The following is a 26,347-nucleotide window of genomic DNA, read 5'->3' on the forward strand; positions in this document are numbered from 1 at the left end:
GGCTACAGATTGTAATCATGCAAGTAAAAGATGAAAAAATATTTCTTCCTTCATATTTCTTCTTTTTCACAAGGAATAGTGATATTAATAAACCAACAAGAGGAAAAAGGGATGATTTTATTCTTGCTTGTGTATGAAGTAAAATAGTGATTGGCTGATGCTATAATAGAAATAAAGAAGTCACTTGTCAGAATTTAAAATATATGCTGAAAAACACAAATAGTAGAGATGAAAATGAAAAATGCATTTCTTTATTTTGATCTTTCTATTTCTACCATACCAAGATATTTCTATAGCTTTTTCTACACAATAGAATTCTTCACATCAAATGTTCTGGCTGCAGTGATCCGTTATTTCAAATTGCTCTCTGTGCTACTACTTCCTTCTTTTAGTCCTCTTTTAAATCAGTTTTGTCACTAGAAAAGGTACTATCATGGGCTTTTCTCCAAAAAAATCATTTTCTCGCTAATCAAAGCAGGAGAAAACCTCACTGAAGTGTGTCAGGTAACAATAAAGCAATAGTAACATTACCTAAAGTTATCCTGTAGAAATCACACAAGAAGAAAACCCCTCTGGCTATAGAAATAACAGAGATCAGAAAAGAACCCAACTTTACAAATTCGCTGCATCCCCAGTTACTTGGGGCACAGTGACTGTCCAGCAGCTGAGCATTAGAACTGCACAGCTTTATCTCTCACAAAGCGTTAGCATCAGCAGATGTGACACACAGCTCCAGTGAGCACTGCTGAGCTCCGGGAGGGGCAAAGGCCCTCGCGTGGCTTCTCCCGCGGGCAATGGGAAAGATTTACCACCGAGATTTTGGTGGTAGTCATGGATCATCTTCTGTTTGCTTCTTACATCACAAGTTGGGGTGGGAAGGCTAAATGGAGGGAAACACACTTCACACCTCAGAGACAGGGAAAGAAAGGCTGTGTTTCAGTAACCATTAATCCACAGGTATCTTGGCTCCTCAGACAGTTCTGTGCTACTGGAGTTTTGGGAAAGTGAAGGCTGCTCAGAGTTGTTCAATCAAGCAAGCAGGTATTGAATGTAAATAAAAAATCCAGCCCAGGTTTCTGTATCGGTCAATTTGGGGGGCACTGGTAATAGAAAAACTGAGAGAGGCTTCAAAATTGCAGTCCTGTGATGCCCTGTTTTTTCTCTTAAGGGAAGGCCAACCATATTTGTGTTTGTGGCTTTAGGACTGGCTTGGACAAGATTATGCAGGAGGCCCGAGTGCTCAGAAAGCCTCAGTCAGTCTTTGCTTAACTAAAAATATCTTCCTATGGATTTGTCCTCATGAAAGTAAAGAATAGCTACATGTCAGTATGAATTTTATTTTGGTTAGTCTTCTGTAGTACATTCAACCATGGGAAATGTCTATTGAAATATTCAGATGCTTTCTTTTACGGTAGAAAGAAACATTTTGCCAATGTTCAAAATTTCAAGATACAGTTGTAGATTTGGCTGGTAAATGCTGACAATGCAGCAAAAGTAAGGAGTGAAAAAAGGGGGGTAAGGCATGAACACACATGAGATGAAAGCTGAGGTCACCAATCGTCACTGGAAACTGCCAACGAATGGTATTTCATGGTTTGGCGTTTTTTTAAAAAAATCTCTTATCTCTTTTTTCAGACTGACTTTCAAATAGCCCTTTAGTAGAGTTTTACAACAGTTTGCCTCACAGGTATACAAAGCAATTCACCATCACTCATGACTGCATACAATTATTTAATCTATTTTTAATATTTCTGTAATGAGTGTGGCACAGCTTCAGGATCCCTGTGTTCCTGAGCTCCAGTTAAATTAGAGCCATTACACATTATATACATAACAACCTGAACCTCTGCAATGAAAAACCTGCATCTGATCTCAGAGTGCTGAGTAAAATGTAATAATTACTTGGGTAAATAAGACATGAAACACTGTCAACTGTACTGTGTCCAAATCATAGTGCCACAATATTTTATTGCACTACAAATTTAAACATTACCTCAAGATTTACTTTACTCGGTGTTATAAATTGAGAGAACTTTCAAAAAGGTGATGAATTACTGACAGACATACATACTTTGAGAGAGATATCCCCATGACAGTAAAAATTAAACCTAGAAAAAGCAGACATAAGATTTTCCAGATATAATAATGAAAATTATTTTAGAAATTCCTAAATCACTGCTGTACAGAAGGTGGTGGCATTCTAAAAAAATATTAGTGACACCAAGAGACTTTCATTATGAAAAAAGAAGGACTGAAAGTACCCAGTTTACACAGAGAAAATAAGACAGTGCCTGTATTATCTACAGGAGTTAAATGTAGTTAAATGTCAATAACTTGGAGTTCTGAGATTACACAACTGTTGTCTCATCCTGAACTAACACACAAAGTCAGTCAGGGGTTGGGTAAATTGAGCTCACTGGTTAATTGGCTCATTCAGTCAGTCAGCAATGAATTCACCAATGAGATACTTTGATGATTGCCATAATTCTAGCAATCTTAACATTAAAGGTTCTTTCTTTACCTACAAGAGGTCAACATTCTGAAGAACTTAGTATAGTCTAAATATTTCAGGGTTTTGTAAGTTCAAGAAGACCTGTTGCAGCTGATAAAATTGTCTCCAGTATGAAAAATTTCTCTTGAGTTCTCAGCTGAGTGGGTGCTTTGTATTCTGAAATGTTAAGACCCCTAATCCCATCCCATTATCTATATAAATGTCTGACTTTAATATTAAAGACTCTGCTAAATCCATGGCTTTAAGCACATCTGAAAGCATTTAAGTGTCACAGATTAGCTATGGACCCAGAACAAAACTTTGTATCTCTTTTCTTCACCTTGGAAGCTTCAAATGTGCCAAAATTTAGTATCACTGTGTATCACCTTATTATTATATTGACAGAGGGATATATGAGGATAATTTTGTCTTTTCAACCTCAAGAACATTCCATGTGTCAAATAAACCTCTGAGTTTTCTTCAGAACTCCATTTGAGAGAAAAATCCTACTTTCAGAAATAGTTTTCAGTCAGGAGTGTTTGTACAAAAAACCTGTCTGTGGAAAGTCCTCAGACCTCTCAGATCTGACTGATTAAAGGAAAAAACCAAGTCTGATTCAGCAGAAATTCAGAAGAAAAGTATTTTGAGTCAAGAAAGTGAGAGCCAATAATGTTTTGAACTCCCTCTCCAAGTACAGAAACATTGCTGGATCCTAACCTGTTATCAATCTATGTTAAAGGCAGACTCATGCTTCTGGTTATTATTCATGCTGAACTAATTAATGAATAATTCATCTATTCTCTAAATTTCAGAATGAACTCCTCCAAACAGCAACATTTCTGCCCCACATTTGAAACTACAGTGTTAATAATGAATTTAATACATAAAGCAAGAAAATATTTTCATTTAATATTTCATATCAAAATACATAAACAAAATGATCTCATTTTCAGTGAACTTCTACAATAGGTTTTCATTGCAGCACCTGATGTTTCCTTTAAATTAGCTTGTATTATCATTAAAAGGTAATTAGGATCAGTTTGTGATTTCGGAGTAATGTAAATTAGATTAGAGAACAACCTGCTGTAAAATAGGGCATGAAATGAACTATAAAGAAAAATGTTTGAAACAGCTTTAGCATTTTTATTGGATTAGCTCGATCAAATAGTGGCACAAGTAGCTCAAGAACAAAGAAAACAGGAATTCGTACTTGCGCTATAAATGAAAACTGCCAGGTATGCTTGACAGGCATTTAAGTTAGTGCAGTTTTCAAATGTAAAATTTATTGTTTGATGAAAAAGTTAAATGTGTTTAGGACAGACAGGGATATTGCCAAGGCCTGAGAATTTCCAGGTGCTACCTGGGCTTGGTTCAGTCTTCCTTACAAATTTGAGACACTTTGAATTATCAACCAACTTTAAAATACCAAAGTTCCACATTTATAAATTAGGGTGTGGTTACAACTTCGGATATGGATCAGTCTTGTGCCTTAGTAATTGAAATCTAAAATTTAGACCTCTGAAAGTGTGAGAATATCTATAAGTGTATAGACAGGAAAAGAAACACATTCAACCTTTAACAAACATTTTGAGTTTGGGTTTATTTTTAAACAGAATCCTTGCTCTGATGAACAAAGATGGAGGAGAATGATAAAATTTCTGGTGCCCAGGCTAGCTCCTGTTTCTAGGGCTATAAGAGTATTAATGTGCAATGATGCTCATTGGTCAAGTGAAAACAGGTTTTTTTGCTGAAAAAGAAAAATTAACTATTGGACAGGCATGCAGATAGGCCTAAAGTGACATGAAACTACTGCAATGAACTTTCAGAAACAGGAACCTTCCAAGCCAATAAATAACTTCCCAGGGTGAATGTATTTGTGGTGATATGATTCAGAATGAATCAGCAGGACATAAGCTTTAAAACACTTAACCTGTGGTAAGCAGGTTATGTCCTGCTGCTTATACAGTTATCCTTAACTGGTGTGCTAGGTAGAAATGGTTTTTATTACTTTAAATATAGCAGCAGGGTCCCCAAGAAGCCTGCTATTGTGCTGCTGTATTTTTATTTTAAACACTCCTCTTTAATAGGTTTGTGGCTTCTGAAGTTGTACTAACAAGTTTGACAAGTATGGGTGCTCTGTAGAGAAGTCTGCTGTCTTGTGGGATCTGCCTCTTCCCCACCAGACTGTGCTCCTGGATCACATGGATTCAGTGCCAGTATTTCAGTCAGCCCCTTCACACAATGGTGTTGGTTCTTCTCCATAGCATACAACCATTTCTTCATTGTAGTTTTTTTTATTTTAATATCAAAGTGCAACAGCATTTTCATGATAAATCCCTTGGGCACAGACTCATAATAACCAAACATATGGAACGTTAGGCAATTGCTGTTTGTGAAGAGAAGTCATTCCCTAATTTGCTTTTCAGTATGTTGTGAGCAACTTGACAAGTTCAAGGCAGTGAATGAAAATGCTGATGAAAACATCCCATCCTCACTACCAAGAATGTTCCAGATATTCAGGTGCAAGCTGCTTTCTGTCAGGTCTGGACATACCAGGGGGATCCTCACAGGCTTTAACCACATAAAAAGCCCTTTGTAGAATTCTTTTTTTCCTTCTTTTACTCTAGTTCACACTGCACAGAGCCCACCCACACAGCAGTTTGAGTATGTTCTGTGGCTCTATCATGTATCCACGCTCGTCACTGACAACAGCCAAGGACAGACCCCATTTAAGCTTAGGAATTGCCAAAACATTTGGTTAGTTATTGCTAGCAGAAGTCAGTAGGTGGGAGTTATTTCTTATTCCTTCTGAGATTTAGGATATAAACCTATAGGATCCTGTAAGATATATGATTGAACTTCTAGCATAAATCTACAGATGTGTCAAGATCTACTTCACTCCCTGTCCAGGTTTTCATTTCCTTTCCCCCGAAGCCTGAAGGACCTTCTAAATAACTGTATTTTATTCTTCTAGCACTGGGATCTGATAAGGAGACTTACACAGGCACAAGTTGGATGCATAAAAGAGAGTTTTACCACAGCATTCCTGAACAGCTTGTGGAAGTAACATCTCTAGGACAGATTGATTTTGTGCATCTCATGGTGGTCACTTCTCTAACCAAGGAGTGTATGTCCCCAGTTACAGGACACACTTTTCCCATTACAGGGTCTTTCATGATTGTTGTGTCTTGTTTAACAAATAAAGTTTCCCATTCTACAGGATGAGGTTTCACTATCTTTAAAATCCAAAGCTACTGCTGTAGCTTTCAGTTGAAATGATTAAATGGAAAATTTCCTTAAATGTTTCCTGGGTGAGGTGAAAGAATGATAATTAAATTCATTAAATGGAAATGTAGTTGTGAGGCACTGGCTGCTTTCTCATGGAAAAAATTACTTTGTAAATACATGAAAAATGAATGGTTTTGATGAGAAAAGATTGAGATATTTGTTTAAATGATTTTGGCTTTGGAACAGCGCTAACAGTGACAGTGAATTACAGGAGATAAAATTCTTAAACGTGTATGTAAAAACATCATGGGACAAATGATTTTTGTCTGACTCACGTGCATTACATATCAAATTCAATAGAAGTGTCAATAAGGAAAACATATTTGGCCAGATTACAACACTTACGTGCTGGGTGATTGAAACCAAGCAGCTCTATCCGTCCTGAGAACTGCATACTAAGCTTCAACTGTCCTTAAATTTCCAGGGTTTGTGAAGGCAAAACAAAACTACTGATTAGTAGAAAAGCAGGTGCAACTCATTGAGATTCAGGGTAAATATACAAATATGTGTCACACTGTGCAGCTACGTTTGCATCAGGATGTAGCAGTGGCTCGATAGTGCTTATTATCAGTCTGATAAGCATGCAGAACAGGGAATGAGAAACAGCCTACACCCAAAACTGCTGGAGAAGTCTGGGTGAGGAAAATGCAATGTAATTATTAAGGCTAAGGCTAGCGTGGACATTGGGGTAAATGTTACTATGCCTGCAAAGGTGTGTAAGGAGATCTTTACACACCCATTGTTTAGAGTTTTACAGTTCTAGAAACACAAACACCTTTGCCGGTTGTGCTGGGCAGGATTCTGTTAGAGACCCAGTTCCTGAAGCAATGACAGACACTGCTGTATTGTTTGCTACACACCAGCACTGGCTTCAAAAATTCTCACCCAGCCCTCTGGTGATGTGGGCCAGGGCAGGGTGAAGTGGCTTTGCAGTAATGCACTGCAATCAGACATAGATTTGACAAGAGGCTGGAAAATATTTTTCCAGCAATAGGACTGATTAGGCATTCACAGCTAGAGCTGAAGCACTGTAGAAATGCAAATAGATTTGTTCTCTATAATGGCAGCAATTACTGCTTTGCTTCATCCTATAGCTGGATTAAAGCAGAGAGAAAAGGACTGAGTTTCTGCACACTAGAATTGCTCCTTCATTCTTCCTGTATTCCCAGGTTTTTAGGTATACTGGACAAAGCACCCAAGAATGAACTGCAAAGTAGCCTTTTAGGGGTGGAATAATGAGCTCTACAGGCTAATAGCTCTTTTACTGCTCTAATTTCTAAGCCTCCTGATCTACTTCTTCATTTCATCACTTCAAAGATCAGAGAAAGATTATATACTTAAATGAGCAAGACTGAAGTACATTCCCTCATTGGGAGGACACCGAGACAAATTAACTGGTGCTACATCACTGAGAATGGCTGTGAACTACAGTAACTTTTGGGATTGATTTTTACAGCAGCTGTAGCCAAATTTTAACACTGCGTTGGGTTTGTGTTGTGGGATTTTGGTAGTGAGGGGGCTAAAGGGGTGGCTTAAAGGGGTGGTTGCTGTGAGAAGCAGCTGGAAGCTTCTCCTGTGTCTGATGGAGCCAATGCCAGTAGGCTCTGGGACAGACCTGCTGCCGGCCAAGGCTGAGCCCATTGGCAATGGTGGCAGCACCTCTGCGATGAGGCGTTTCAGAAGGGACATAAAAGCTGCACAGGTGGAGACAGGAGTGAGCATATGGAGAGAAACAGCCCTGCAGCCACCAGGTCAAGGAAAGAGGGGCAGGAGGTGCTTGAGGCCACCCCGTTTTTGGGGTGAGACACGGTGTCCATGGGACAGGCTGGATCCTGCACCAATGCTTCTGTCCCAGATGCCAGTCTGGCACCACCGTGCACTGTATGGCTTGAGCCGGCCAAAGGCATCCCCTGGATGGATTATTCCAAAATTTCCTGCTCTTCCCCATCTTGCAACTTGAGCCTGAAGAATACCTGTGCCTTGTTTGTCCTAGAAAGACTGTTTGTACCTGCTTTTGCTGATTGAAAATATCCAATCTCAAATTAATTTCAGAGAGTGTTAGAACTTCTGAAGGATAAAAAAAGCTGGTCCAGGGGCTCCATTTACATTCACTGAAGCTTGAGTCCATTCGGTGGCACAGAAAGCAGAACTGCCTGCAACACCTTGCCAGGAGAAAAAGCACAGATGAAAGGAGGAATCACAGAACTAAGGATTTTACATTTCCATTGCACTTTGATGTTCAGCTCTCCTCCCCTCCCTCCCAGAAGCAAGCTAACACCACCGTGTGTGACTACACCCTTCTAAGTGCTTGAATCTGCCTCCAGGCGTTCTCCTCCCAGTCTTCCTTGCGACATTTGAAAGATCATCTGCCTCCCCAGCATCTGTTCATGAGTGATGACGATGCTAAAGGGAGAGCAAGGGCAGCCCAATGGCAATTTTATCAACTGAAAATCATACATAAGGCTTTCAAAATGGACCAGCAAGAGGAAATTAAGAATGAGTTAGAATATAATGATCAAACAGATCAAAGAAGTGCGAGAAAGCAACTCAGACATCTTTTTAGAGGCAGAAAACTCTGCAGGAAAGGAAGTATGAGGGCACAGATACCTCAGCACAGCATCTTGGCACTGCACTGTTACACATTCCCCTGAGATAGCACGGCTTACATAGTATCACTATGGCGAGAAAAAAAGTATTCCAGCAGGGGTATTTGCAGAATAATACTGCAGTGTTTCCATTCCCAACATGTAAAAACCTAGCATAAATAATAAGTCCTTAAACAAGATTTTTATTAAATTACATAATTTGTATTCTTTGGATTGTTTGGCTTTTAGTTTGCATCTGGATCATGTTTCCCATTTTTTTGTCTTAATGAGGCACTAAAAAATAATTCAATATGATTTTTTTGTGCAACAAGAATATCCTCAAGAGTAGCACTGTAATTAAAATATCAGAGATAAGGAGGTGTGCAAATAAAGCCAGGTTTGATAACACAGAGGTGTGGCACTCCTCTGAAACGTGTTGCCAGGCTTCAGCCATCTGTCCTGGCAGTTACGGAAGGTTTTTGTCCTTGTAACACAATAGGGCTAGCTGCTGTTGAAAAGAGACATGTAGGCAGCTTGAATAATTAATTCTCTCAAAGCAGAAGTGACACAAGGGACAGTAATGAACAGAGGAAGAACATAGATGAGAAAAAGTTTTGAACGGTGTGGCTACGGACACCTTGTTTACAGCCCATGAGGAGCTAACCTCAAGGTGTGGCATTTTTTTCTCCTTGGCAGAAAAGCCCTCCTCAGCCTCTGTAATCAGGGAGAGTATTATCTGAGAAGCTATGTGGAACTGTTTGTCCTTCATGGAGCATTTGTGGGTAATTATTGGGAAAGTGTTAAACTGCTACCAGTGCTATACTGAAGTGGAAGGAGTCTGCTTGGATTCTCCGCAGCTCCCAGGTCAGTTTAATGGAAGAACAGCCAGGTTTAAAGAATTCACGAGAAAAACTGAGGCACAGGGGAGAGATAATTACATTCCTTGACTACATGCATCACCACATGCTGTCAGCCAGACTGTGGTGTTAGGGACACCGAGGGAGTGCTTGGGGACAGTTGTGACAGGTGGATTTCTAATTATATAAATTTCTTGTCCTAGTGGAACACCTGAACAGGACCCCCTACTGCCTGACTGAGAACAACTGCTATTGCTCTGCGGTAATGTTAGTGCATTCAAGTAAGTCACTATGTTGTTGGCAGATAATTCTGGTTTTCAATTAAAAAATACATACATACATATGTGTGTGTGTGTGTGTGTGTGTGTATGTATGCCATCCTTGCATATAGAAGACTTCTAAGTTATCTAGAACATCCACACTACTAAAGAGAGTTTTGTGGGGAAAGGAAACCGCTTCATCTTACTATATGTGTCTTGGCTCACTGTGAAAATACTACAAAATTTATGTGCTAACAATTATCATTAGATCCTAATTTTTGGCAGGTTTAACTACTACCTTCTCTTTCAATTTATTTTTAAGTGAGTTGTGAGTTGGTGAATGTGCCAGTTTGATGGCCCCAAAGACAGAGAGCGTCTGTTTGCCTATAAAGGCAATATATTTACAACATTCACTTCCACAAACTGCTCCCGAAAGAGCGCTTCAGTGGCACACTTGAGGGGCTAACAAGAGGATCAGTAATGTAAAACACCCGTCAACTTGCCAAGATTACTAATGAGGCTGCAATTTGCCAGTGAGAGGTTGCAACTGTAATGAGTTTTGCAGTCTATTCCTTTTACTTTGGAGGACATTGTAACAACTCCTGCAGGCTTCTGAGTCACTTCCAGTCTTCCAAGTGTTCCCACAGATTGTGTAACTTCGTTAGTAATGTCCCTAAATCGTTGTGTCACAACTGCAGTAACTAAGTCGCTACTTAGAAAACTGCATGAAAACTTTTGAAAATCAGACTGATTATTAAGATTCAAATATTTTTGCAGACTGGACAACAAATTTAGCTGAGAAACTGTTGTATACTCAAGATATCCCTAGTTTTCTAATAATTGTTCATCAGAATTGTTTCATTTATTGTATTATCCAGAACCTCTGGGTAGATCAGTGTTTGAAAACTGACAAGTAAAGGATGATGCTTGTTTAGTAACTTTTAGTAAACCCGTGCTCAAAGTTTGAGAAAAGAGAAGTGAGAGTCCTGGCTGTCGCAGACTTTGAAAACTGCTCTGTCACAGGATAAACAAGAGCTGGCGCTGGCTCCTCCTGATTCGGAACAGGAGCATATCCTCGATCTGGATGTCCCAGACTAGGCCCCCCCGTGTGGCCTGGTGTCCCCAGGACCAGCCTAGAGAAGCCCTGCACAGAATCCCTGGCGTGAGATGAAGTTTTTCTCGCGCTGAGCCGGACTACTGCCCTGGTTTCCGCCGCGTCCCGAGCCCGGCTGTGCCGTGCTGAGAGCCGTGCCGTGCTGAGGGCCGTGCCGTGCTGAGGGCCGTGCCATGCCGTGGGCCATGCCGTGCCGTGTTGAGGGCCGTGCCGTGCCGTGCTGAGAGCCGTGCCATGCCGTGGGCCGTGCCGTGCTGAGAGCCGTGCCGTGGGCCGTGGGCCGTGCCGTGCCGTGCCGTGCTGAGAGCCGTGCCATGCCGTGGGCCGTGCCGTGGCTGAGAGCCGTGCCATGCCGTGGGCCGTGCCGTGCCGTGCCGTGATGAGAGCCGTGCCGTGCCGTGGGCCGTGGGCCGTGCCGTGCCGTGCTAAGGGCCCGGGCGCGGCGCGGGCGGAGCGCGGGCGCCACCCGGTGTCGGCTGCGGGCACTGCCGGAGTGCGGGAACCCGGGCGCGCTGTCCCGGCTGCGAGCACTGCGGCACCGGCGCTGCTGACAAACGCTTCGCGCGCTCCTTCTCTCGTCGTTTCTTTGTGTTTTAAAAGTAGTCGGGTTGAGTTTTTGTCCCCTCTCTTGCTCGTGGGAGACAAAGCCGACGGCTCGGGTCTGACGGCGGAAGGAGTTCAAACTGTAGAGCCCCAGGCACGCGTGCTGCGCGTTAAACTGCGATCAGCGGCACAGTGGGACCGTTCAGAATCTGAACGAAACCAGAAGTGAGGCTCTTGCTCCGCTGTGATGGGGATCAGACACCGGTGAGCCTTTGGCCGCAGGTGAGGGTGTTTTGGAAAGGTGCCAAAATGGGATTGGACAGGAAGGCGGATACTGAGTATCCGAGTTACATCCACAAGGCTTCTGGCTTCTGAGTAGTGCTCGCTGGTGCTTGCCTCACTGAGGCTGTTCGCCGGTCGTGAATTTTTGAGCCATCTGGATGGTGAGGGCAAAAAGGGGCTGCAAACGGTGTAGCTCAGGGCAGGGCAGGGCAGGGCAGGGGGCTGAGCCGTCTCCCAGCTGTCGCTGACACTGCTGAACAGTCACACCCTGGAACCTGTCAGCAAGTGTGTTTTTCCACATCTAGAGTGAGATCAGTATTCTGCTTCCTCGAAATCAAGCCCAGCTTAAAAGGTATTTTAACATCTTTGAATGAGAAGGGCTGACTAGCAGGCAGGTTAGATGGGCATTGTGCTATGGTTCAGCACAAACCCTGGATTTCTGTATGAGCCAGACAAGATAACTTTCATAGGAAGATTACTGAAAGCTGGTTAAGTCACCCATCTCGGAAAGACTTGGAAGGTGGCACAGCCTCTGTCCTGCTGGGCTCAGAAAATAATGACTGGTTTGAAACCCAGCTGCACTCGGGTACTAATGCTGCTCCTCGGAGATGGACACCAAGGTGCATTCAAAATGTGACCAGCAGGCTCCTCATAACCTGCTCCAGCTTTTGAAGTAAGCCTTGTTTTTGTCATGGGATTGGACCTAAGGTCAATTCCATCCTAAATTATATGTTGAGTGTGACAAAGGAGTGGTGAAGAGCAATCTCACTCTGAATGTTATTCACAGGGCAAGAAACTGAAAACAGCTGGATTCACATCCTGATGAACAACTGAGGGAACTGCATAAAACACATTACATGATTTGCTAGAGAGAACAACTTCAGATATGTTCCCCTCTTTCTCACTTTCATTTTTTGATACTTATTTTTCATTGAGGTTGCATAAACACTCACTCTTTCCCCTCCCAAAATAAAATAAAAGGAGGTCATTCAAGGGAGCACACTTAATGTTTTCATGTGAAGTCACACTTGGGTTAAATGAAATAGCAAACAGAACTCTGAAAATAATCCCTATTCATCAGAAAATCAAATCTTTCCTTGTTTTCATCAATGCGTGGGTAGTAAGGATGGAAGAAATGAACATGAATAATTAAAAGATTTGTTTTTTCATTTTAAGTCTGAAGAATAGCAACCCTCTCATACATCAACAAGGTGATGGAAAGGCATCGCTGGTGCAGTCTCTTGGTCAGCCACTGTGCCTGTGCATGACCTTAAATTCTTGTTGCAGAAGTTTTGCTGTTAGTCATTGTCTTTTTGCAGATCAAGTGGTTTGTTTTTTTTACCAGTGACATCATCCTGCTCAAAATTTGCAGCATACACATAAAAACCATATCAGAGATAAAAGCTCCCATGCTCTCAATAATGGAGAGGTCAAAGAGGAGTGCCAGTTATAATCTCTTCACATTTCAATTTTGGTTGCTGCTAAGCTTTAGCTGAGAGTGGTTAGCTGGGGAGAGGTGGTGTTGCAAAGAGCAAGGAAGTGCCCAATCAGTGCATTACCGAAATGAAAGTGATTTTTTTTTCCTTTTTAAGGTATGGAGCTGGCTAAGAATTGAGGCTAATTAGCATTTTAAGAGCCATCGTTATGGCTTCAGAAGGAAGTGAAATTATCCTAACTTTTCTTCAGAAAGACCTTTTTATTGCAGATTCCGTATTTCAATAAACGGTGAGGAGAAAAAACAAATATCCTGGAAGATAATTGTTGGGGATGGGGTGAGGAGACGTGGATTAGGGGCAGCATATGTTCTGCTGTAAGGTTTGTTATTTACAGCAACATAGAATTTAGACTAACTTATGTTAGAAGGGACCAGAGGGTGTCTCTAGTCAAAATTCCTACTCAATTCAGGGTCAACTATGAGCTCAAGCTACAGTAGTTAGGGCTTTAGCCTCTTAGGTTGAGAAAACCTCCAAGGATGGAGATTACACATTCAGCATCTCTGGACAACCTGTTCTGATGCTTGAGTATCCTCATGAAGAAAAAGTTTTTGCCTATATCAAGTCAGACCTTTACAATATACAGTTTATGTCTGTCAATTTTGTCCTCTCATCATGTATTGTGAAGAACCTGGATTTTCTTTCTTGGTAATCTCCCCTCAAAGCCCCTTTTACTTAGGCTGAATGAGCTCAATTTCTTCAGTTTCTCCTTTATGGGGCAAACGTCTCAGCCCCTGTCCCTGTGGCTGACCATCCACTGAACTTGCTGCAAGTTATCATAATTGTCAAATATATGGAATATAGAGTCAAATGTAATGGAGTTCTTAGACAATAAGAATTTTAATGAGAGCCAAGACTAGGGACACACCTTATATGATTTATTGTTATCTTAATAATCCGAAGAAAAGCTCTGTGTACTATTTAAATGTCATCTGCCTCTCACTGTGTAGGATCTGGTTACCTGACCAGCCCAGCTCTTGCAGGTTTTATCTCCAATGAATGCATCATCTGTCCCAGGGCCGTCATGACAACTGGTGTGTTTATAGAACATTTCAGGCCAAAACCAGTTGTGCTGTAAAAGACTTGTCAGATACAAGAGCACCATTTGATCAATTGGCTCAGAAGTGGGGTATGTAAAATGGTGGTGGGTGGGAGAACAAAGCATCCTTTGAGCTGGCATATGAATTTTTCAAGGTAACAGGCAGGAGATCTCAGTCACCCACTCTCTTCCTGCTCCAATGAGATACTTTCTGCCCGTACGCTTCCCAAAGTTGCTCAGCATTTGATCTGTCTAAGAGTAAACATGTCAGTTGGAAGAGACTGCAGCTTGTAGGTAGGTAGCTCCATTATACTGTAGTGGAATAGGTTTTTCCTCCTCTGTTTTAAATTTCTGTTGCACCTTTCACCATGAGGCATCCCGAAGCACTTTGCAACCAATTCACAATTCCACGTGCTCCTGACAGTCACACGGTTGCCTGTTTTGACTCAGAAGGAAACGTGGCCTGGCTCACTACCTAGCAAAGCCATACAGGTGTTTATGGCCTGGAGCAATGCACAGCCTGGGCTGGAGATGCCTTCCCCCGTTATAGGCTTGGTGTGCAGGTTTCTCATGCAGTATGGAAAAATATCTGTCAGAGGTGGAAAATGAACTAACACATTGGAGTCAATGCACTTCCCTCTGCTTTCATCTTCTCTGTAGCCTGGAATTGTTCTGGAAAGATAGGATACTGAGAAAGGCAGTGGATTTCAGGATAAGGGGCCATAAGGGATGCATATTTTCCATTTCACCAGCTCTGTAAATATGTTTTCACTGAAAGCCATTGTAGAGACTGCAAGAGCAGACTTGCAAACCTCACACAGCAAATGATGCTGCAGCTAAGGAGGCTTTTTTTGCACAGGTGCATGGATCATCTATAGCTAGAGAAATAGGGGACTGGCAATCTTTGGAAGCCACATTGGGTGTTAATTCTTAAAGGATTCATGAATATTGGGGAAGAAGACATGAGGAGCTCTATTCAAGGGCGTACATTCCTACAGTTAAAGCTTTGACTTTGAAGGCAACTGGGGGGACACTTTGTAAAAAAAACCCACAAAACCAAACAAAAACCACACAAACCAACCCTTCCAGGATAGAGTTTCTTCTTGGGAAATATCTGAACTTGAGTGTTTAGCCTGTTTTCCAACAAATGTCATTTGCATGTTTTTCAGAAGAGCTCATGGTTTAAATTTTTTGATGGATTCCTGGAGAACCTGCTGGGTATCAAATACCAAATTAAACATGCTTTTTACTTTAGATGAATCTCCTGCTATTCCAGGTTCTGCAGCCCCACACCTTTGGTGTTCCCTATCATCTTTCCTTAGTATGCTGAGGGGTTCTTCTGGATGATACAAATCATTACATCCTGCTGCTTGGCACATCTGTTTATGAGAGGAAAAACTTTTCTGCATGATCAGCTCTGCTGCAGTAAACAATGTCAGATGCTTATTGCGAAATAGCTACAAATTCTGGCTGAACTTGCAGTAGCACATACTTGAAGGCATCAAAGTACTCTTGGAAGAACTTTCCACTCTGTGTGGGTGTCAGTGATCTGGAAAACACTATTTTATATCAGTGTCTTGATTTAATCCAGCTTCTTATCCATAATTTCACATAGCATACAGATAGGAGGTGCTTTAAAAATGCTTTATAACTTTTAGACCTGCCCAAACTCTCTGAATTATGCCTATGAGGAAGACTCTTCCCTCTTTACTCCCTGTGCAGAATTCCCCAACCCAGGTACCACAGTGGGTGTATATTTTCAAGCTTCTCTAAACTTGCACTTTACAAACCCATTTTGGACTCACCATACATTTTTGAACAAAAGTGAGAAGCAGCAACTACCCCTTGCAACTACAGCTCTGAATTGCAGGTGGCAACTCCACAGACTGCAATGGAATTAATTACCTCAGATTTGGACTGACCAAAGAATCAAAGCTACTGCTTTGGGCAACTGAGCTGCACATTAACAACAAAACACAAGTTCTTTTCCTGCTGGGCTCGGTGTTCATCTGCCTTTGGAGAAATCTGGAGAGACTTGATTTTTCAGCTAAATAATCTCTATTGAGTTTTCTCAAGTCAATGCAAAACTGGGGCAACAGTGTTTCACGACTGAAAGAAAATGCCTGCATTCACTTCAAGATGGGACATGGAAGCAGCCAAAACCTCAAAAAGGGGTACCAGCACAGGCACTGTACTCTTACAACAGTTATAGCACATTCAATGAATGTTTTCTTACTAGTTTTGTCTTTATTTCCATTCATAGGCTGAATACCTGGCTTAAAAAGATTGTTAGAAATTGTTGAAGTCAGACATCCGATGTTCAGGGGATTTTACCACTGAGGAGGGTAAGAGGTCTAGATATAATTTTTCCTTCTTTCTCCCTCAGTTAGTTTCTACAGCACTAAGATACTTTAACACTCCCCCTCACCAGTTTCTGTTTGTACCAAAAAGAAAGCTTTTATTCTTGCTTGTGGGGAGGTTAAGCAGTTGCTATTTACAAGTGGTGTGTGGAGGAAAGATGGACCTGGGGGATTTTTATATGTCATTTCATGGGAACATACAGTACAAAAAAGTAATTAGGAAAAAAAATATTACTTGTACATTAATTAAGCCTGAATTAATACAAAAGTTATCACCTGGAAGGCAAGAGCTTAGCTGGTGAAGCAGCAGATAACCCTTGAAAGGTATTTGCTTAATTTATGGAGAGCTCAGTAACAGAGAAGATTTTGTTTTTGGTTACCCTTAACCCGGCCCCATTTTCCCTTGCAAAAAAAGTTCCAAAATCCAGAAGAATCCCACAGCACCGCACAGTAAATTCAAGCCAAACAACATTTGGCTTTGCTCTGCTGGAGCACATAGCTACAAGTGTTTCATTTCCAAGCTGTAAAATCGATCCATAGTCCTCCAGTGAGAAAGAACAGCCAGATTATAAGCTCAGTATGGTTCCCTATCACCAGACCCCATTTGTATATTCCATTAAGCTTCCGGCAGAAACTAATAATCACACCCATAACCTCACTAAACTCCCCTCTAGCCTTTGCCAGACTACTAAAATACTTATGAAAATAAAAAAAAATATCCCCAGTCTTGCAGAGCTCAGTAACCACAACTACTGCCTGCTGAAGCTTTTGGATATGTGTCTTCCCACTTTTAGAATAATGTTTGGGTAGGTGTAAGAATGACAGAACTAAATCTCTGACAGGACAGTTATGTCAGGATGCATCTTACCCAGGTAAACTGCAAAAAGGAAAGGTGACTACGTTTCTTAGTGCTGCATTTGAGCAACAATGTTATTAATTCAGCCCAGGCCATCCTTCTTTAGAAGGCACAAAGAGGGACTGCTATAACAGTACAGTTAAGAGTGAATAATTAATTATGTTGATATTATATGATATTATATATGATATGATATGATATGATATTAATTATGTTGTATTATTGTAATCTATTTAGTGATCATATACAGACAGCATTTGAATATTCATTTGTAGAATGGTGAGGAATGGCAAAGGAAAGGATTCTTGACTGCCTTTGAGAATCAAGTATGATGACCTTTCCTCACACTTGAATTTTAATGTCAGAAGAGACTTTGTCCAAACTGTTAGTCACTGCAGTTAAACACAGATGCACAAAAGAAATACTTTGATTCTAGGAGGGTTTTTAATTAGCACTTGAATTTGGAGCACTAATTGCCATGAAGTGATCTGACATGGTTACTGTAAATCCAGCATCCATGTGCTCACAGACATACTGGCATGAATCAAGCCGAGCTAACCAGATGTGACTTCCCAAAATATGGAGAAGTCCTGTCTCCCCAGGCAGAGAAGTTGTGCAAACTGAGCAGCTAAGAAGAACACCAACACCTTTCCTCTTAAAACAGGGATCATCTTGGAATGATTTTTCCTAACACCACTATTAACAGTTATTTGCATTTTGTAACTTCACTTGCTCAAAATTACAATTACTCTACTTTTTCTGATCCAAACACCATTTTTTATCTCAGCTTTCTTCAAGTAAAATTCTCACTGCAGCCACAAAGCTCAAGCTTGGCCTATGTTTTCTGTAAACACATTTGTTATTTGAGTTGCACACTCAGAGAACTTTAAATTCCAGAAAAATCAGGCCTTGCCAAATGTAGTAGACAGGCTGGAAAAATATGAGTAAGTGACTGCAAACATGCTGCATTTTGAATATCGAAAATGTGGTTTTGGCATTGCAATTTGAGAGAACCCAAGTGAAACCAAATAAAAAATCACAGATAAGACCAACTTAATGATGTTAGTGCTCCCGTGCACAGGCATCTTGGCCCCGGCTGCCACTGAAAATGCTGATCAAAGAAATCAAAAGGATTTCAAAAGGGGGAAAAATGCAAATATTTCTATGCCATCTACAACTCAGTATGCTGCTCTGATTGGTTGTTACCATAGTGTCAAGATTTTTCCAAATACTTAAGCACTCTTCCATTATCAAAACAGAAAACATCTATGACAGACATCAATTCTGGATGATGCACCTCCGCACAGTTTATTAAAAAAAGAACCTAAGGGAAGAGAACACTATTCCTTGCAGATGTTAACATTAGGTCCTTCTCCCTGCTTCTTCCTAAGATGTAAATAATAACAAAAGCAAGAGGGGCAGATATTGATTTAATACTTCAGCAGCCCAGTTTTCATGCACTCACTGAGTAGCATCAACTCAGTGGTGCTTCAGCTTACAATGGTCATAATAGACAGCTAATAGTGAGGTACCAATGGAAAAGCAGAGAACCCTATGCAGCAGTCCCACAGAACCATGGCTGGCTGCACAAGTATGAGTAGAAAACCCCTGGAGTCCTGGAGGATATCAAATGGAGCACAAATCAGAATGGGATTTCACAAGAGCAACTATGACTGCAAACTACATTGTGTTCATGGAAGCACAGTGAGCAAGCCAAGAGAAGCCATTAAGTTGGCAGCTGGGAGGTGACATGTGGAATAGAGTGTTTCATTTTTGACTCCAGTAGAGGGAAGATGGAGAGGAGACAGCTCAGCAGAGAACCACCAAGATATTTTGAGGGGTGTGGCATATGAGAACAGACAGAAGCTGAGCTTTTTCATATAGATGGGAGTGGAGCTAAGTGCTGTTTTCAGGTGGGTACAGAGAACATGAAGCCACCTTCTGAAGGCTGTGTAGGGAAAGGATGGGAGGCAAAAATTACAAGGTGAAACAAGGGAATTTCCAATTGGATAAACAGACACTTCTTGTAGTGAGGATGGTTAAGACTGGAACTGATATCCCAGAGTTCTGGATGACTGCAGACATTCACACATTGCTTCTGACTGAAGTTATTCTCTGATGTAGGAATTCCAAACATTCGAGAAAGTTCTCAAAATCTTGTATAAGCAAGCTGAAACATAGACCTGAACAGAGAGTTTGACCTGAGGCATTAGAAAAGGCTTCCAGATTTAGAAAGCATGAGTAAGGGTATGAATTTGTAGTTCAGATAGAAAAGACATTAAGCTAGTGGAAAGTTTTAAGGTTTAAAAGTTAAGATAAAGAAATAGTTATAAAGGTAATAAGAAGTTTAAAGTAGAGCAAGTAGTTTTGTGTGTCATTATACGATTGGCTAAGAAAGCCCGCACTGTGCCAAAGACATAGAAAACAAAATTAGCTATTGGTGTGAAAGTAGAAACATTCTTTTGTGGCATTAGTTTATTGGCTAATTAACCTTTAAAAAACCTTGTGATCTGTAGTCTTGTGACCATTGACCAAAAACATCTGGTGAATATGGTGAAGACACTCTCATGACTTCATGAGACTGTAGAAGAAGAATAATAAATCATGTTTTAAGATGTCTTCCTGTGGTCCTGTCTCTCTCAAAATCCTGATACTCTGAGTCTATGAAACTCAAGAAGTCTCCTACAGCAAAAGACTGCCTGCCCTGTATCAGGCTGAGCCTCAGAGAGACTTGGCCTGTATGGTTTTTCTCAGGAAGAAAGAACTGTCCCAGTGATTATTCCACATTACTCTTCAGAAGATAGGAAGCTGGAACCACTGATGAAAGACTGGATCTTATATGATCTTATGTCATGCAGACCTGGAGTCAGCAGATTCTGCTCACCAAGAAGGGTTCCACTTCAGCAATTCTGCAGTCAATAGGGCTTGGAGAGGGGGAATTTCCCCTTTCCCTCATGGCTCTGCATGGATCCTTGCTAGTCAGATTTGGTATGAAGGGCATAATTTTGCTTTGCTGGGAAAGCTTTATAGCTTTCATGTGTGTTAAGTGGCTGAGGACAGTTTTACAACTAATATGGGCAGCCTTAGAGCAGTACTTAGCTGAAAGCAAGTACATTTTGGCACAATCTTCACTAAAAAAAAGATCTCTCATACTTCTCCTTCCCCCACTCTCAGTGGGAATATCTGATTATAGCCTATTCACTCGAATTCCACACAGCTCCTCTTTCTTGAGGCCTTTCACACAAAAGCAAAGACTCACAAAGAGCAGACAGGCACCATTGTATCCCTGTGTTCCATGGCAACGTTTTAGCACTCAGAGAGTTTGCTGCAAATCCAAATGATGTTTCTGTTCTTTATTAATGATATTTCCCAGCTGTTTCTGGTTGACAAAGAGAGGTCTGGTCCTTCTTTGTTACAGGCTGTGCCCTGGCACTTCAGGAGCCCCAGGAGGGTTTACACAGAGCTCTGTAACTCAGGCAGCAGGAGCACAGCCCCAGGGAGAGGCTGCAGACATGCAGGGCTTGAGCCTGTGGATATTGAAGCAGTGCATGTGTGTGTGTTGTGCTCATATGATGAGAAGAAAGCACACATTTAATCTTACCTGAGCACAAAATTTTTGTCTACAGCAATGAAACCCAGATGTACCTCAGGGTTCTGCCCTTTCATTGGTAACAGCAACTAGTTCTTCACCCTTTCTCTCTTAGGACATATTTTTCTTTTAGGCCTTACTTTTCATTCCCTTCAGTAAAGTTTTCATATCATCTTTCTTCTTTATGCAGTCATTATCTCCTTCTTATCCTGACATGTACATTATGCAAACATGCTTCACATTCACACAAGCCCTGCTCTGAATATATTACTGCCTTCTCTGCAGTGCTTCCAGCAGGGGCTGTGGGTTGGTACAAGAACACAGTGCAAGGCCCAGTGCCTGCTACTCTCTACCTTACAGTTTCCTTTGGATCTTTATCCCTGACTTTGGGCTTGAACTTTGAATTGCCAGTAGGAATTGTTCCTAGTAGGAACTTTTTGTAGTAGATTCTATCTGCTCTATCTATTCTGTTTTATATAAAATAGCATGGATACAGGAATTAAAGTATTTGGAATAAAGGCTAAATTCAATATATTATGTTTAACAAACTTATCAAAGCTGCTTTGGTATTTTCTATTTACAAGGGGCAATACCAGAGTCATAAACCAAATGCATATTTAAAAGCATTACTGGGCTGGACAGCCCTTATGCTTTCCTGCAGTCTCACTGGTGAGACTCACTTAGATCTGTTTGCTTTGATTTATGTTCAATAGCTGAGGCAAGAGAGATGAAGCACAGGAAGAGTCCTACTGAGATCTAGAACCACTGTTACCTCAGAAAATGTGCTAGCATTTGGATGTTGTTTGGATGTAGATTTTTTAAATGAATTTATAATTTCAATCTAAGGGGTGCTTTCTGCCATAGATGGGTATGAGAAGAAACAAGAGCAAGGCTCAAAGATATGTTAATACAAATAAAGACAGGGTCCAAGCTGTGAACTTCAGGAAGTGATGAGGTACCATTTCTAGAGGAAAGCAAAATTTCAGAAAGAAAAGTTAGATTAAGCTTTTCCTCTCCAATAAATGGGACACATGGCACAATGCCTCCTGTAGTTACAGATTTGGGTCTGAAACTGAAGGTATTCTTTTTCCTGAGCCCATAGATGTTCAGTGTTTGTTTTTTTTTCTTACATGAAGGGGAGACAGCCACATTGAGAGTTTACACTCTGTATTTCAGCATGGAAGATGATCATACTTTGATGGCAGAGTGTAAATTTTCCTGGCATTTGGAGGCTTGCAGAACTTTTAATACCACAATGCCTCTGGTGCATTATGCTTACTAAGCTTGATTATTAGGAAACTGGGATATCAAGATAAATATGATGACATATCCATAAAAGAATGGTTTTAATATCATTGAACTCGAAGTTATAGGTCATTCATGTATTTTACTATTATTAAAAAGACATTAAAGGAGAAAGTTCCATCACATAATAATGCCAGTAAGGGCTTTATACCTTGATGCAGCACTTACATCTTTACCATAAAGAAAGGGAAAGACAGACATTAAAAAAATGAACTGCTTCTGTAATTTGACACTGCTGTCAATAGGTACAGAACATTGACCAGTTTTAAATTCAAGTACCCTCACACTACCTGAGGTTTTTCCACATACCTTTTCATGTCCCGCAGAGATTAAATAGTAGATTTCAGAGTTCTACAGCCCAGGCTCTCAAATAAGGCCTACAAATTATGTTGTGCTTCTTAGTCTCAAGTCTGAACACCAGAGAGTTCTGTGACTTTTTGCCAATTTAACTCTGCACAATACCAGCAAGACCAAGGCCTCTCAGTAAGGCTTACTCACTTCCATGCAGCACTGCTCCATTACTTCCCCAGACCATCCAGACTGAGGTGGCTCAGCTGTCTCTGTGCAAGTGCCCAGCACAGAAATGCCAGGGGATGTCAGTGATGCTCAGGCTAAACTGGGAGCAGTGCACTGCTCCTCCCAGTAAGGCTCTGGGCGGGCACAAAGACCCTCTCACTGCTGAGTCCAACTCTGCTCATTTGTTTTCACCTGCATCAGGAATTTTCCCAGAATGTGAGAGCTGAAGTGTCTGTGTGATAGTCATAAATATTATTAAAAACTTGAAATTTTAAGGTCCAAAAGGATTTTGAAATGTTTTGTTTAATTTTGATTGAGCAACCACACAGACAAACATAATTTTGCCGCCATGTCAGCCTGTAAATATATAATCCATTTCTGAGTTGCAAATATTTTCTTTAGTTAGGGAAATTTTGACACAGAACTAGAAACTTTTCCATTAGCATGTCTGGAAATAAACCAGGATATTTTGCCTCTCTGCTTTTTCTCCTTCCTCTTTTGCTGTAGAAGCTATTTAGTCACACCCAGACTCAATTCCCACACTTCCAGACTGAGGTTTTTCATGTGATCTTCAACTACAAATTTCACTTAGCCTTTGAAATGACTCCAGTATTTTACATATATGCCAAGAGATATCTATTCCTACCACCCTGAGATTTAAAGTCCTTCCTTTACTGTTTGAGATCTGCTCTTTTCTAGAAGAAATTCCAGTTAGAAGCATGGGATTTCAATTGAGAGAATGGTCCTATTTCTCAGGACAGATGGTTAAAGCTATGGAGTGTTCATGCTTGCACCAGTCATAGACCAAAAATGAAGGACAGAATTTTCCCAATACCTGGGACAGTTCTTGGCTATCCATGAGTTTTGCCTTTTCCACCCCAGCATTCATTGAGAAGGAATTACTTTATCTGATACACCAGTTGCTACGTATATTGACGATGCAGGGTCTGCAATTCTTTTTACAGTTTAGTTTTTAATTGAATGCAATACCAAGCATGTGATGATAGCAGAAGGCACTCACTTACCCTATGACAATGCAGGAGATGGCAGTTCCCAAAAAGGCGTAGGTTAAAATTGATCCTAAGTTACGAAAAAAATGTCTCTGGGGAAGAAAATTTGAAAGTCCTTTGTTATATAGTAAATAAAAAAGCATTCAGACCAAGTAGAAACACATCTAGAAGTGCCATTTGTTACAACACATTTCTCACAGAGAAGATGGAGCAATATTGGCTACTGCTGTTATTTTGGAAAATACAACTTAAAGGCGTTTATTTTTTTTCCCCTGGTGGAATGCCATCAAAGTTCCCTCTTTTTTATGTATCTGGCCAAATGTTTCAGGATCATAACAGGAGTTCACATTGGAAGTACCTGATGCAAATGGTATCATAACCCCATCCCTTGAACAAAGTCCTGATCTGGCAGGATATGAAACACAGGCTGCTCCTGCCTGCAGTTCCCAGCATTCAAAGTGGTCTCTTCTTAAAAGAGGAAGGCCTAAGTGTTATAAACTGCACAGTCAGATCTTTGCACAGGGACAGAAAGAGAGCAGAATGAGGGCCATGAATCACTCATTTTAATCCATTCCTGCCAAATCCTTCCCAGGCAATAAGATTGTGAGCTGACTGTCCTCTGTCACTGGCCTGTTGGGTCTACAAGCAGCAGCCACACTCAGTCCCTTTTGTCACATAAGGAGAAGACACATACCTTCTTCAAACTATATCCAGCATGAAATATAATGGGTGGCAGCAAAATGTTGAAGAAGATGGAAGGATCAAAGGTCATCTGCTAGGAAGGAACAAAGAAAGGGTAAGGACAAATAAAGTAGCATTTAATTTGATATGATAGTTTTAAATTGTATCTTCTTATCAGGATTGATCTCAGGCTCACCTCCACTGTTTGTGGGATTATTCTGGGTTGTTTTTTTGCAAGTATAAATGTGTAGCTCCTTACAGCTCAGAGATGTAGATTACTACTTGAAAAGAAGTAGTAGTTCAAGAAGGAAAGCAGTCATGTGCTGGATTATAGGGAACACATAAAAGCAGTGTTACCTGTGACAGCAGCTGTCCTACCAGACATGTGACTTGACAGTCCCATGACATAACTCCCAGTTCAGACATGGATCTCCTGGTCACTTTGAGGAAAGACACATCAGCAGTGTTGTGCCTCAATTCCCCATGTACAGAAGGGTGATAAAGGCCTATACCACCAAAACCAATATAACATTTCCTTTGAAGGAAATGATTTATAAAATAGCCATTAAAGGTTTTAAAGTAATGCTAGAATGAATTAGTGCACTGCTCATATTGGGCTTCAGCTTCTGGCCAGGGAAAGACCAAGGACATTGCTCAGCCCCTGCAAGACATTACAAATAGCTTTCAATAAAATAGAATTCTCTTTAAAATTACAGAATTGCTGGAGAAAAAACCAACTTAAATAAGCCTGTGTACTGCTTAGTGTTCTGTCAGTGGGCTATATTATATAAGCACTTTTAAGAGACAGGAGGTAATTAGTGCAAAGTCTTGCACTCCTTTGTTCAGATGAAGTGATATTTTAAGGCTACAGTATTCTAGATTATTTTCCTTCAAAAGAGTAAGACCTGCCTCCAAAATTACTTCTGCCTTCTTACTAACAGACAGCTTGATTCAATAAACAGGAAGTGAGAGCTGAGACTTTTTTCCATCCTGCTTACTTTGAATTATAAAGCTCAAAAATCTAGATATATAACCTGCCAGCAACATTAGCTGTGCTGGCACCATCATTGAAAACCTGATGGAAAAAAGATTTTCTTCATTTATGAACTAACATTCTCAAATGTTAATTTTGGAATTAATTCAGCAGATATGTTGAAATATCTTTTCTGTGGGCATCAGAAATCCTGACTGCATGTTTTATTATTCAAAATCATGTTCTGAAGAATACATGTTTGTAAGTCATGACACAAGCTATTCTCTCTGATAAAAGGCACTAAGTAAATGCTCTTAGTGCAGTCAAAAGGGAATTACAGTTGTACAAAACCCAGAGCGTGGTGTGATCAGGCTTTCTGTTTTTCACATTAGTACTTTTGCCAGTCAGGAAGGCTGCCAGGCATTGTTATTGTCTCCTAAATACAGCTGAATTCATCCCCCTTTGCTTTTTTATTGATTTTCTTCTCAAGAGGGCATCTGCTAGGTAATTTTAAAGGAAAAACAAGGGAAAATCCAGGCAGACTGAGGTCTCTCCAATTGTAGAGGAGCTACAATTCACAGTTGAGACTTTCAAGAGCCTTCCAGCAAAGTGAGACTGTGGAAACAAGATCAAGCAGTTCCCTGTAAGGGCAAGAGAAATTTCTGTGCAAGTCATTGCTCCTCCTTTTTGCTAAGCCAGCTTCAGTGCCAGGTCTGATGAAGATGATCAAATGTAATGGATTAGTACATATGTCCTGGAAACTAAACACACACTTTGACTAAAGCAAAGTTGCAACTGCAACCAACTAGCAGGAAAAAGGATGGAGATTCAGCAAAACCTGATCAGCCTGACTGCCACACTATTTTCCTGTCTCCACCCACCACAACTCTAATGGTCCTTGACAGTCTAGTTCTTTCTGAGAAGGGCAAGTCTGGCAGTAACAGCAGACAGGAACACAATGGTGCTGCATCAGCAGGAAATTTGAGCAGATGGTTAAGTCCTAATTCTGCTGAGCTCCACAGTGTATATTCTAAGCATAACTTAAAAGTTTTCCTAACGGTAACTGTATAATACACAGCATCATGTATTACTGTGCTAGATAAAC

General features: G+C 40.8%; 1 protein-coding gene across 3 annotated transcripts in view; it reads right to left on the bottom strand.

Moving 5' to 3' along the window:
• Positions 1-26,347, bottom strand: part of SLC9A9 (solute carrier family 9 member A9) — a 176,372-nt gene that overhangs the window by 142,941 nt on the left and 7,084 nt on the right. For all 3 annotated transcript variants that reach the window (XM_058844330.1, XM_058844329.1, XM_058844331.1), the window contains exons 3-4: positions 24,283-24,360; positions 23,604-23,680 (exon numbers count right to left, since the gene is read on the bottom strand). In XM_058844330.1, coding sequence (XP_058700313.1) covers positions 23,604-23,680; positions 24,283-24,360 — 155 coding nt within the window. The remainder of the gene's footprint in view (positions 1-23,603; positions 23,681-24,282; positions 24,361-26,347) is intronic.

The sequence above is a fragment of the Poecile atricapillus genome, chromosome 8 (assembly GCF_030490865.1).
Source record: "Poecile atricapillus isolate bPoeAtr1 chromosome 8, bPoeAtr1.hap1, whole genome shotgun sequence".
In the NCBI taxonomy this organism is placed as follows: Eukaryota; Metazoa; Chordata; class Aves; order Passeriformes; family Paridae; genus Poecile; species Poecile atricapillus.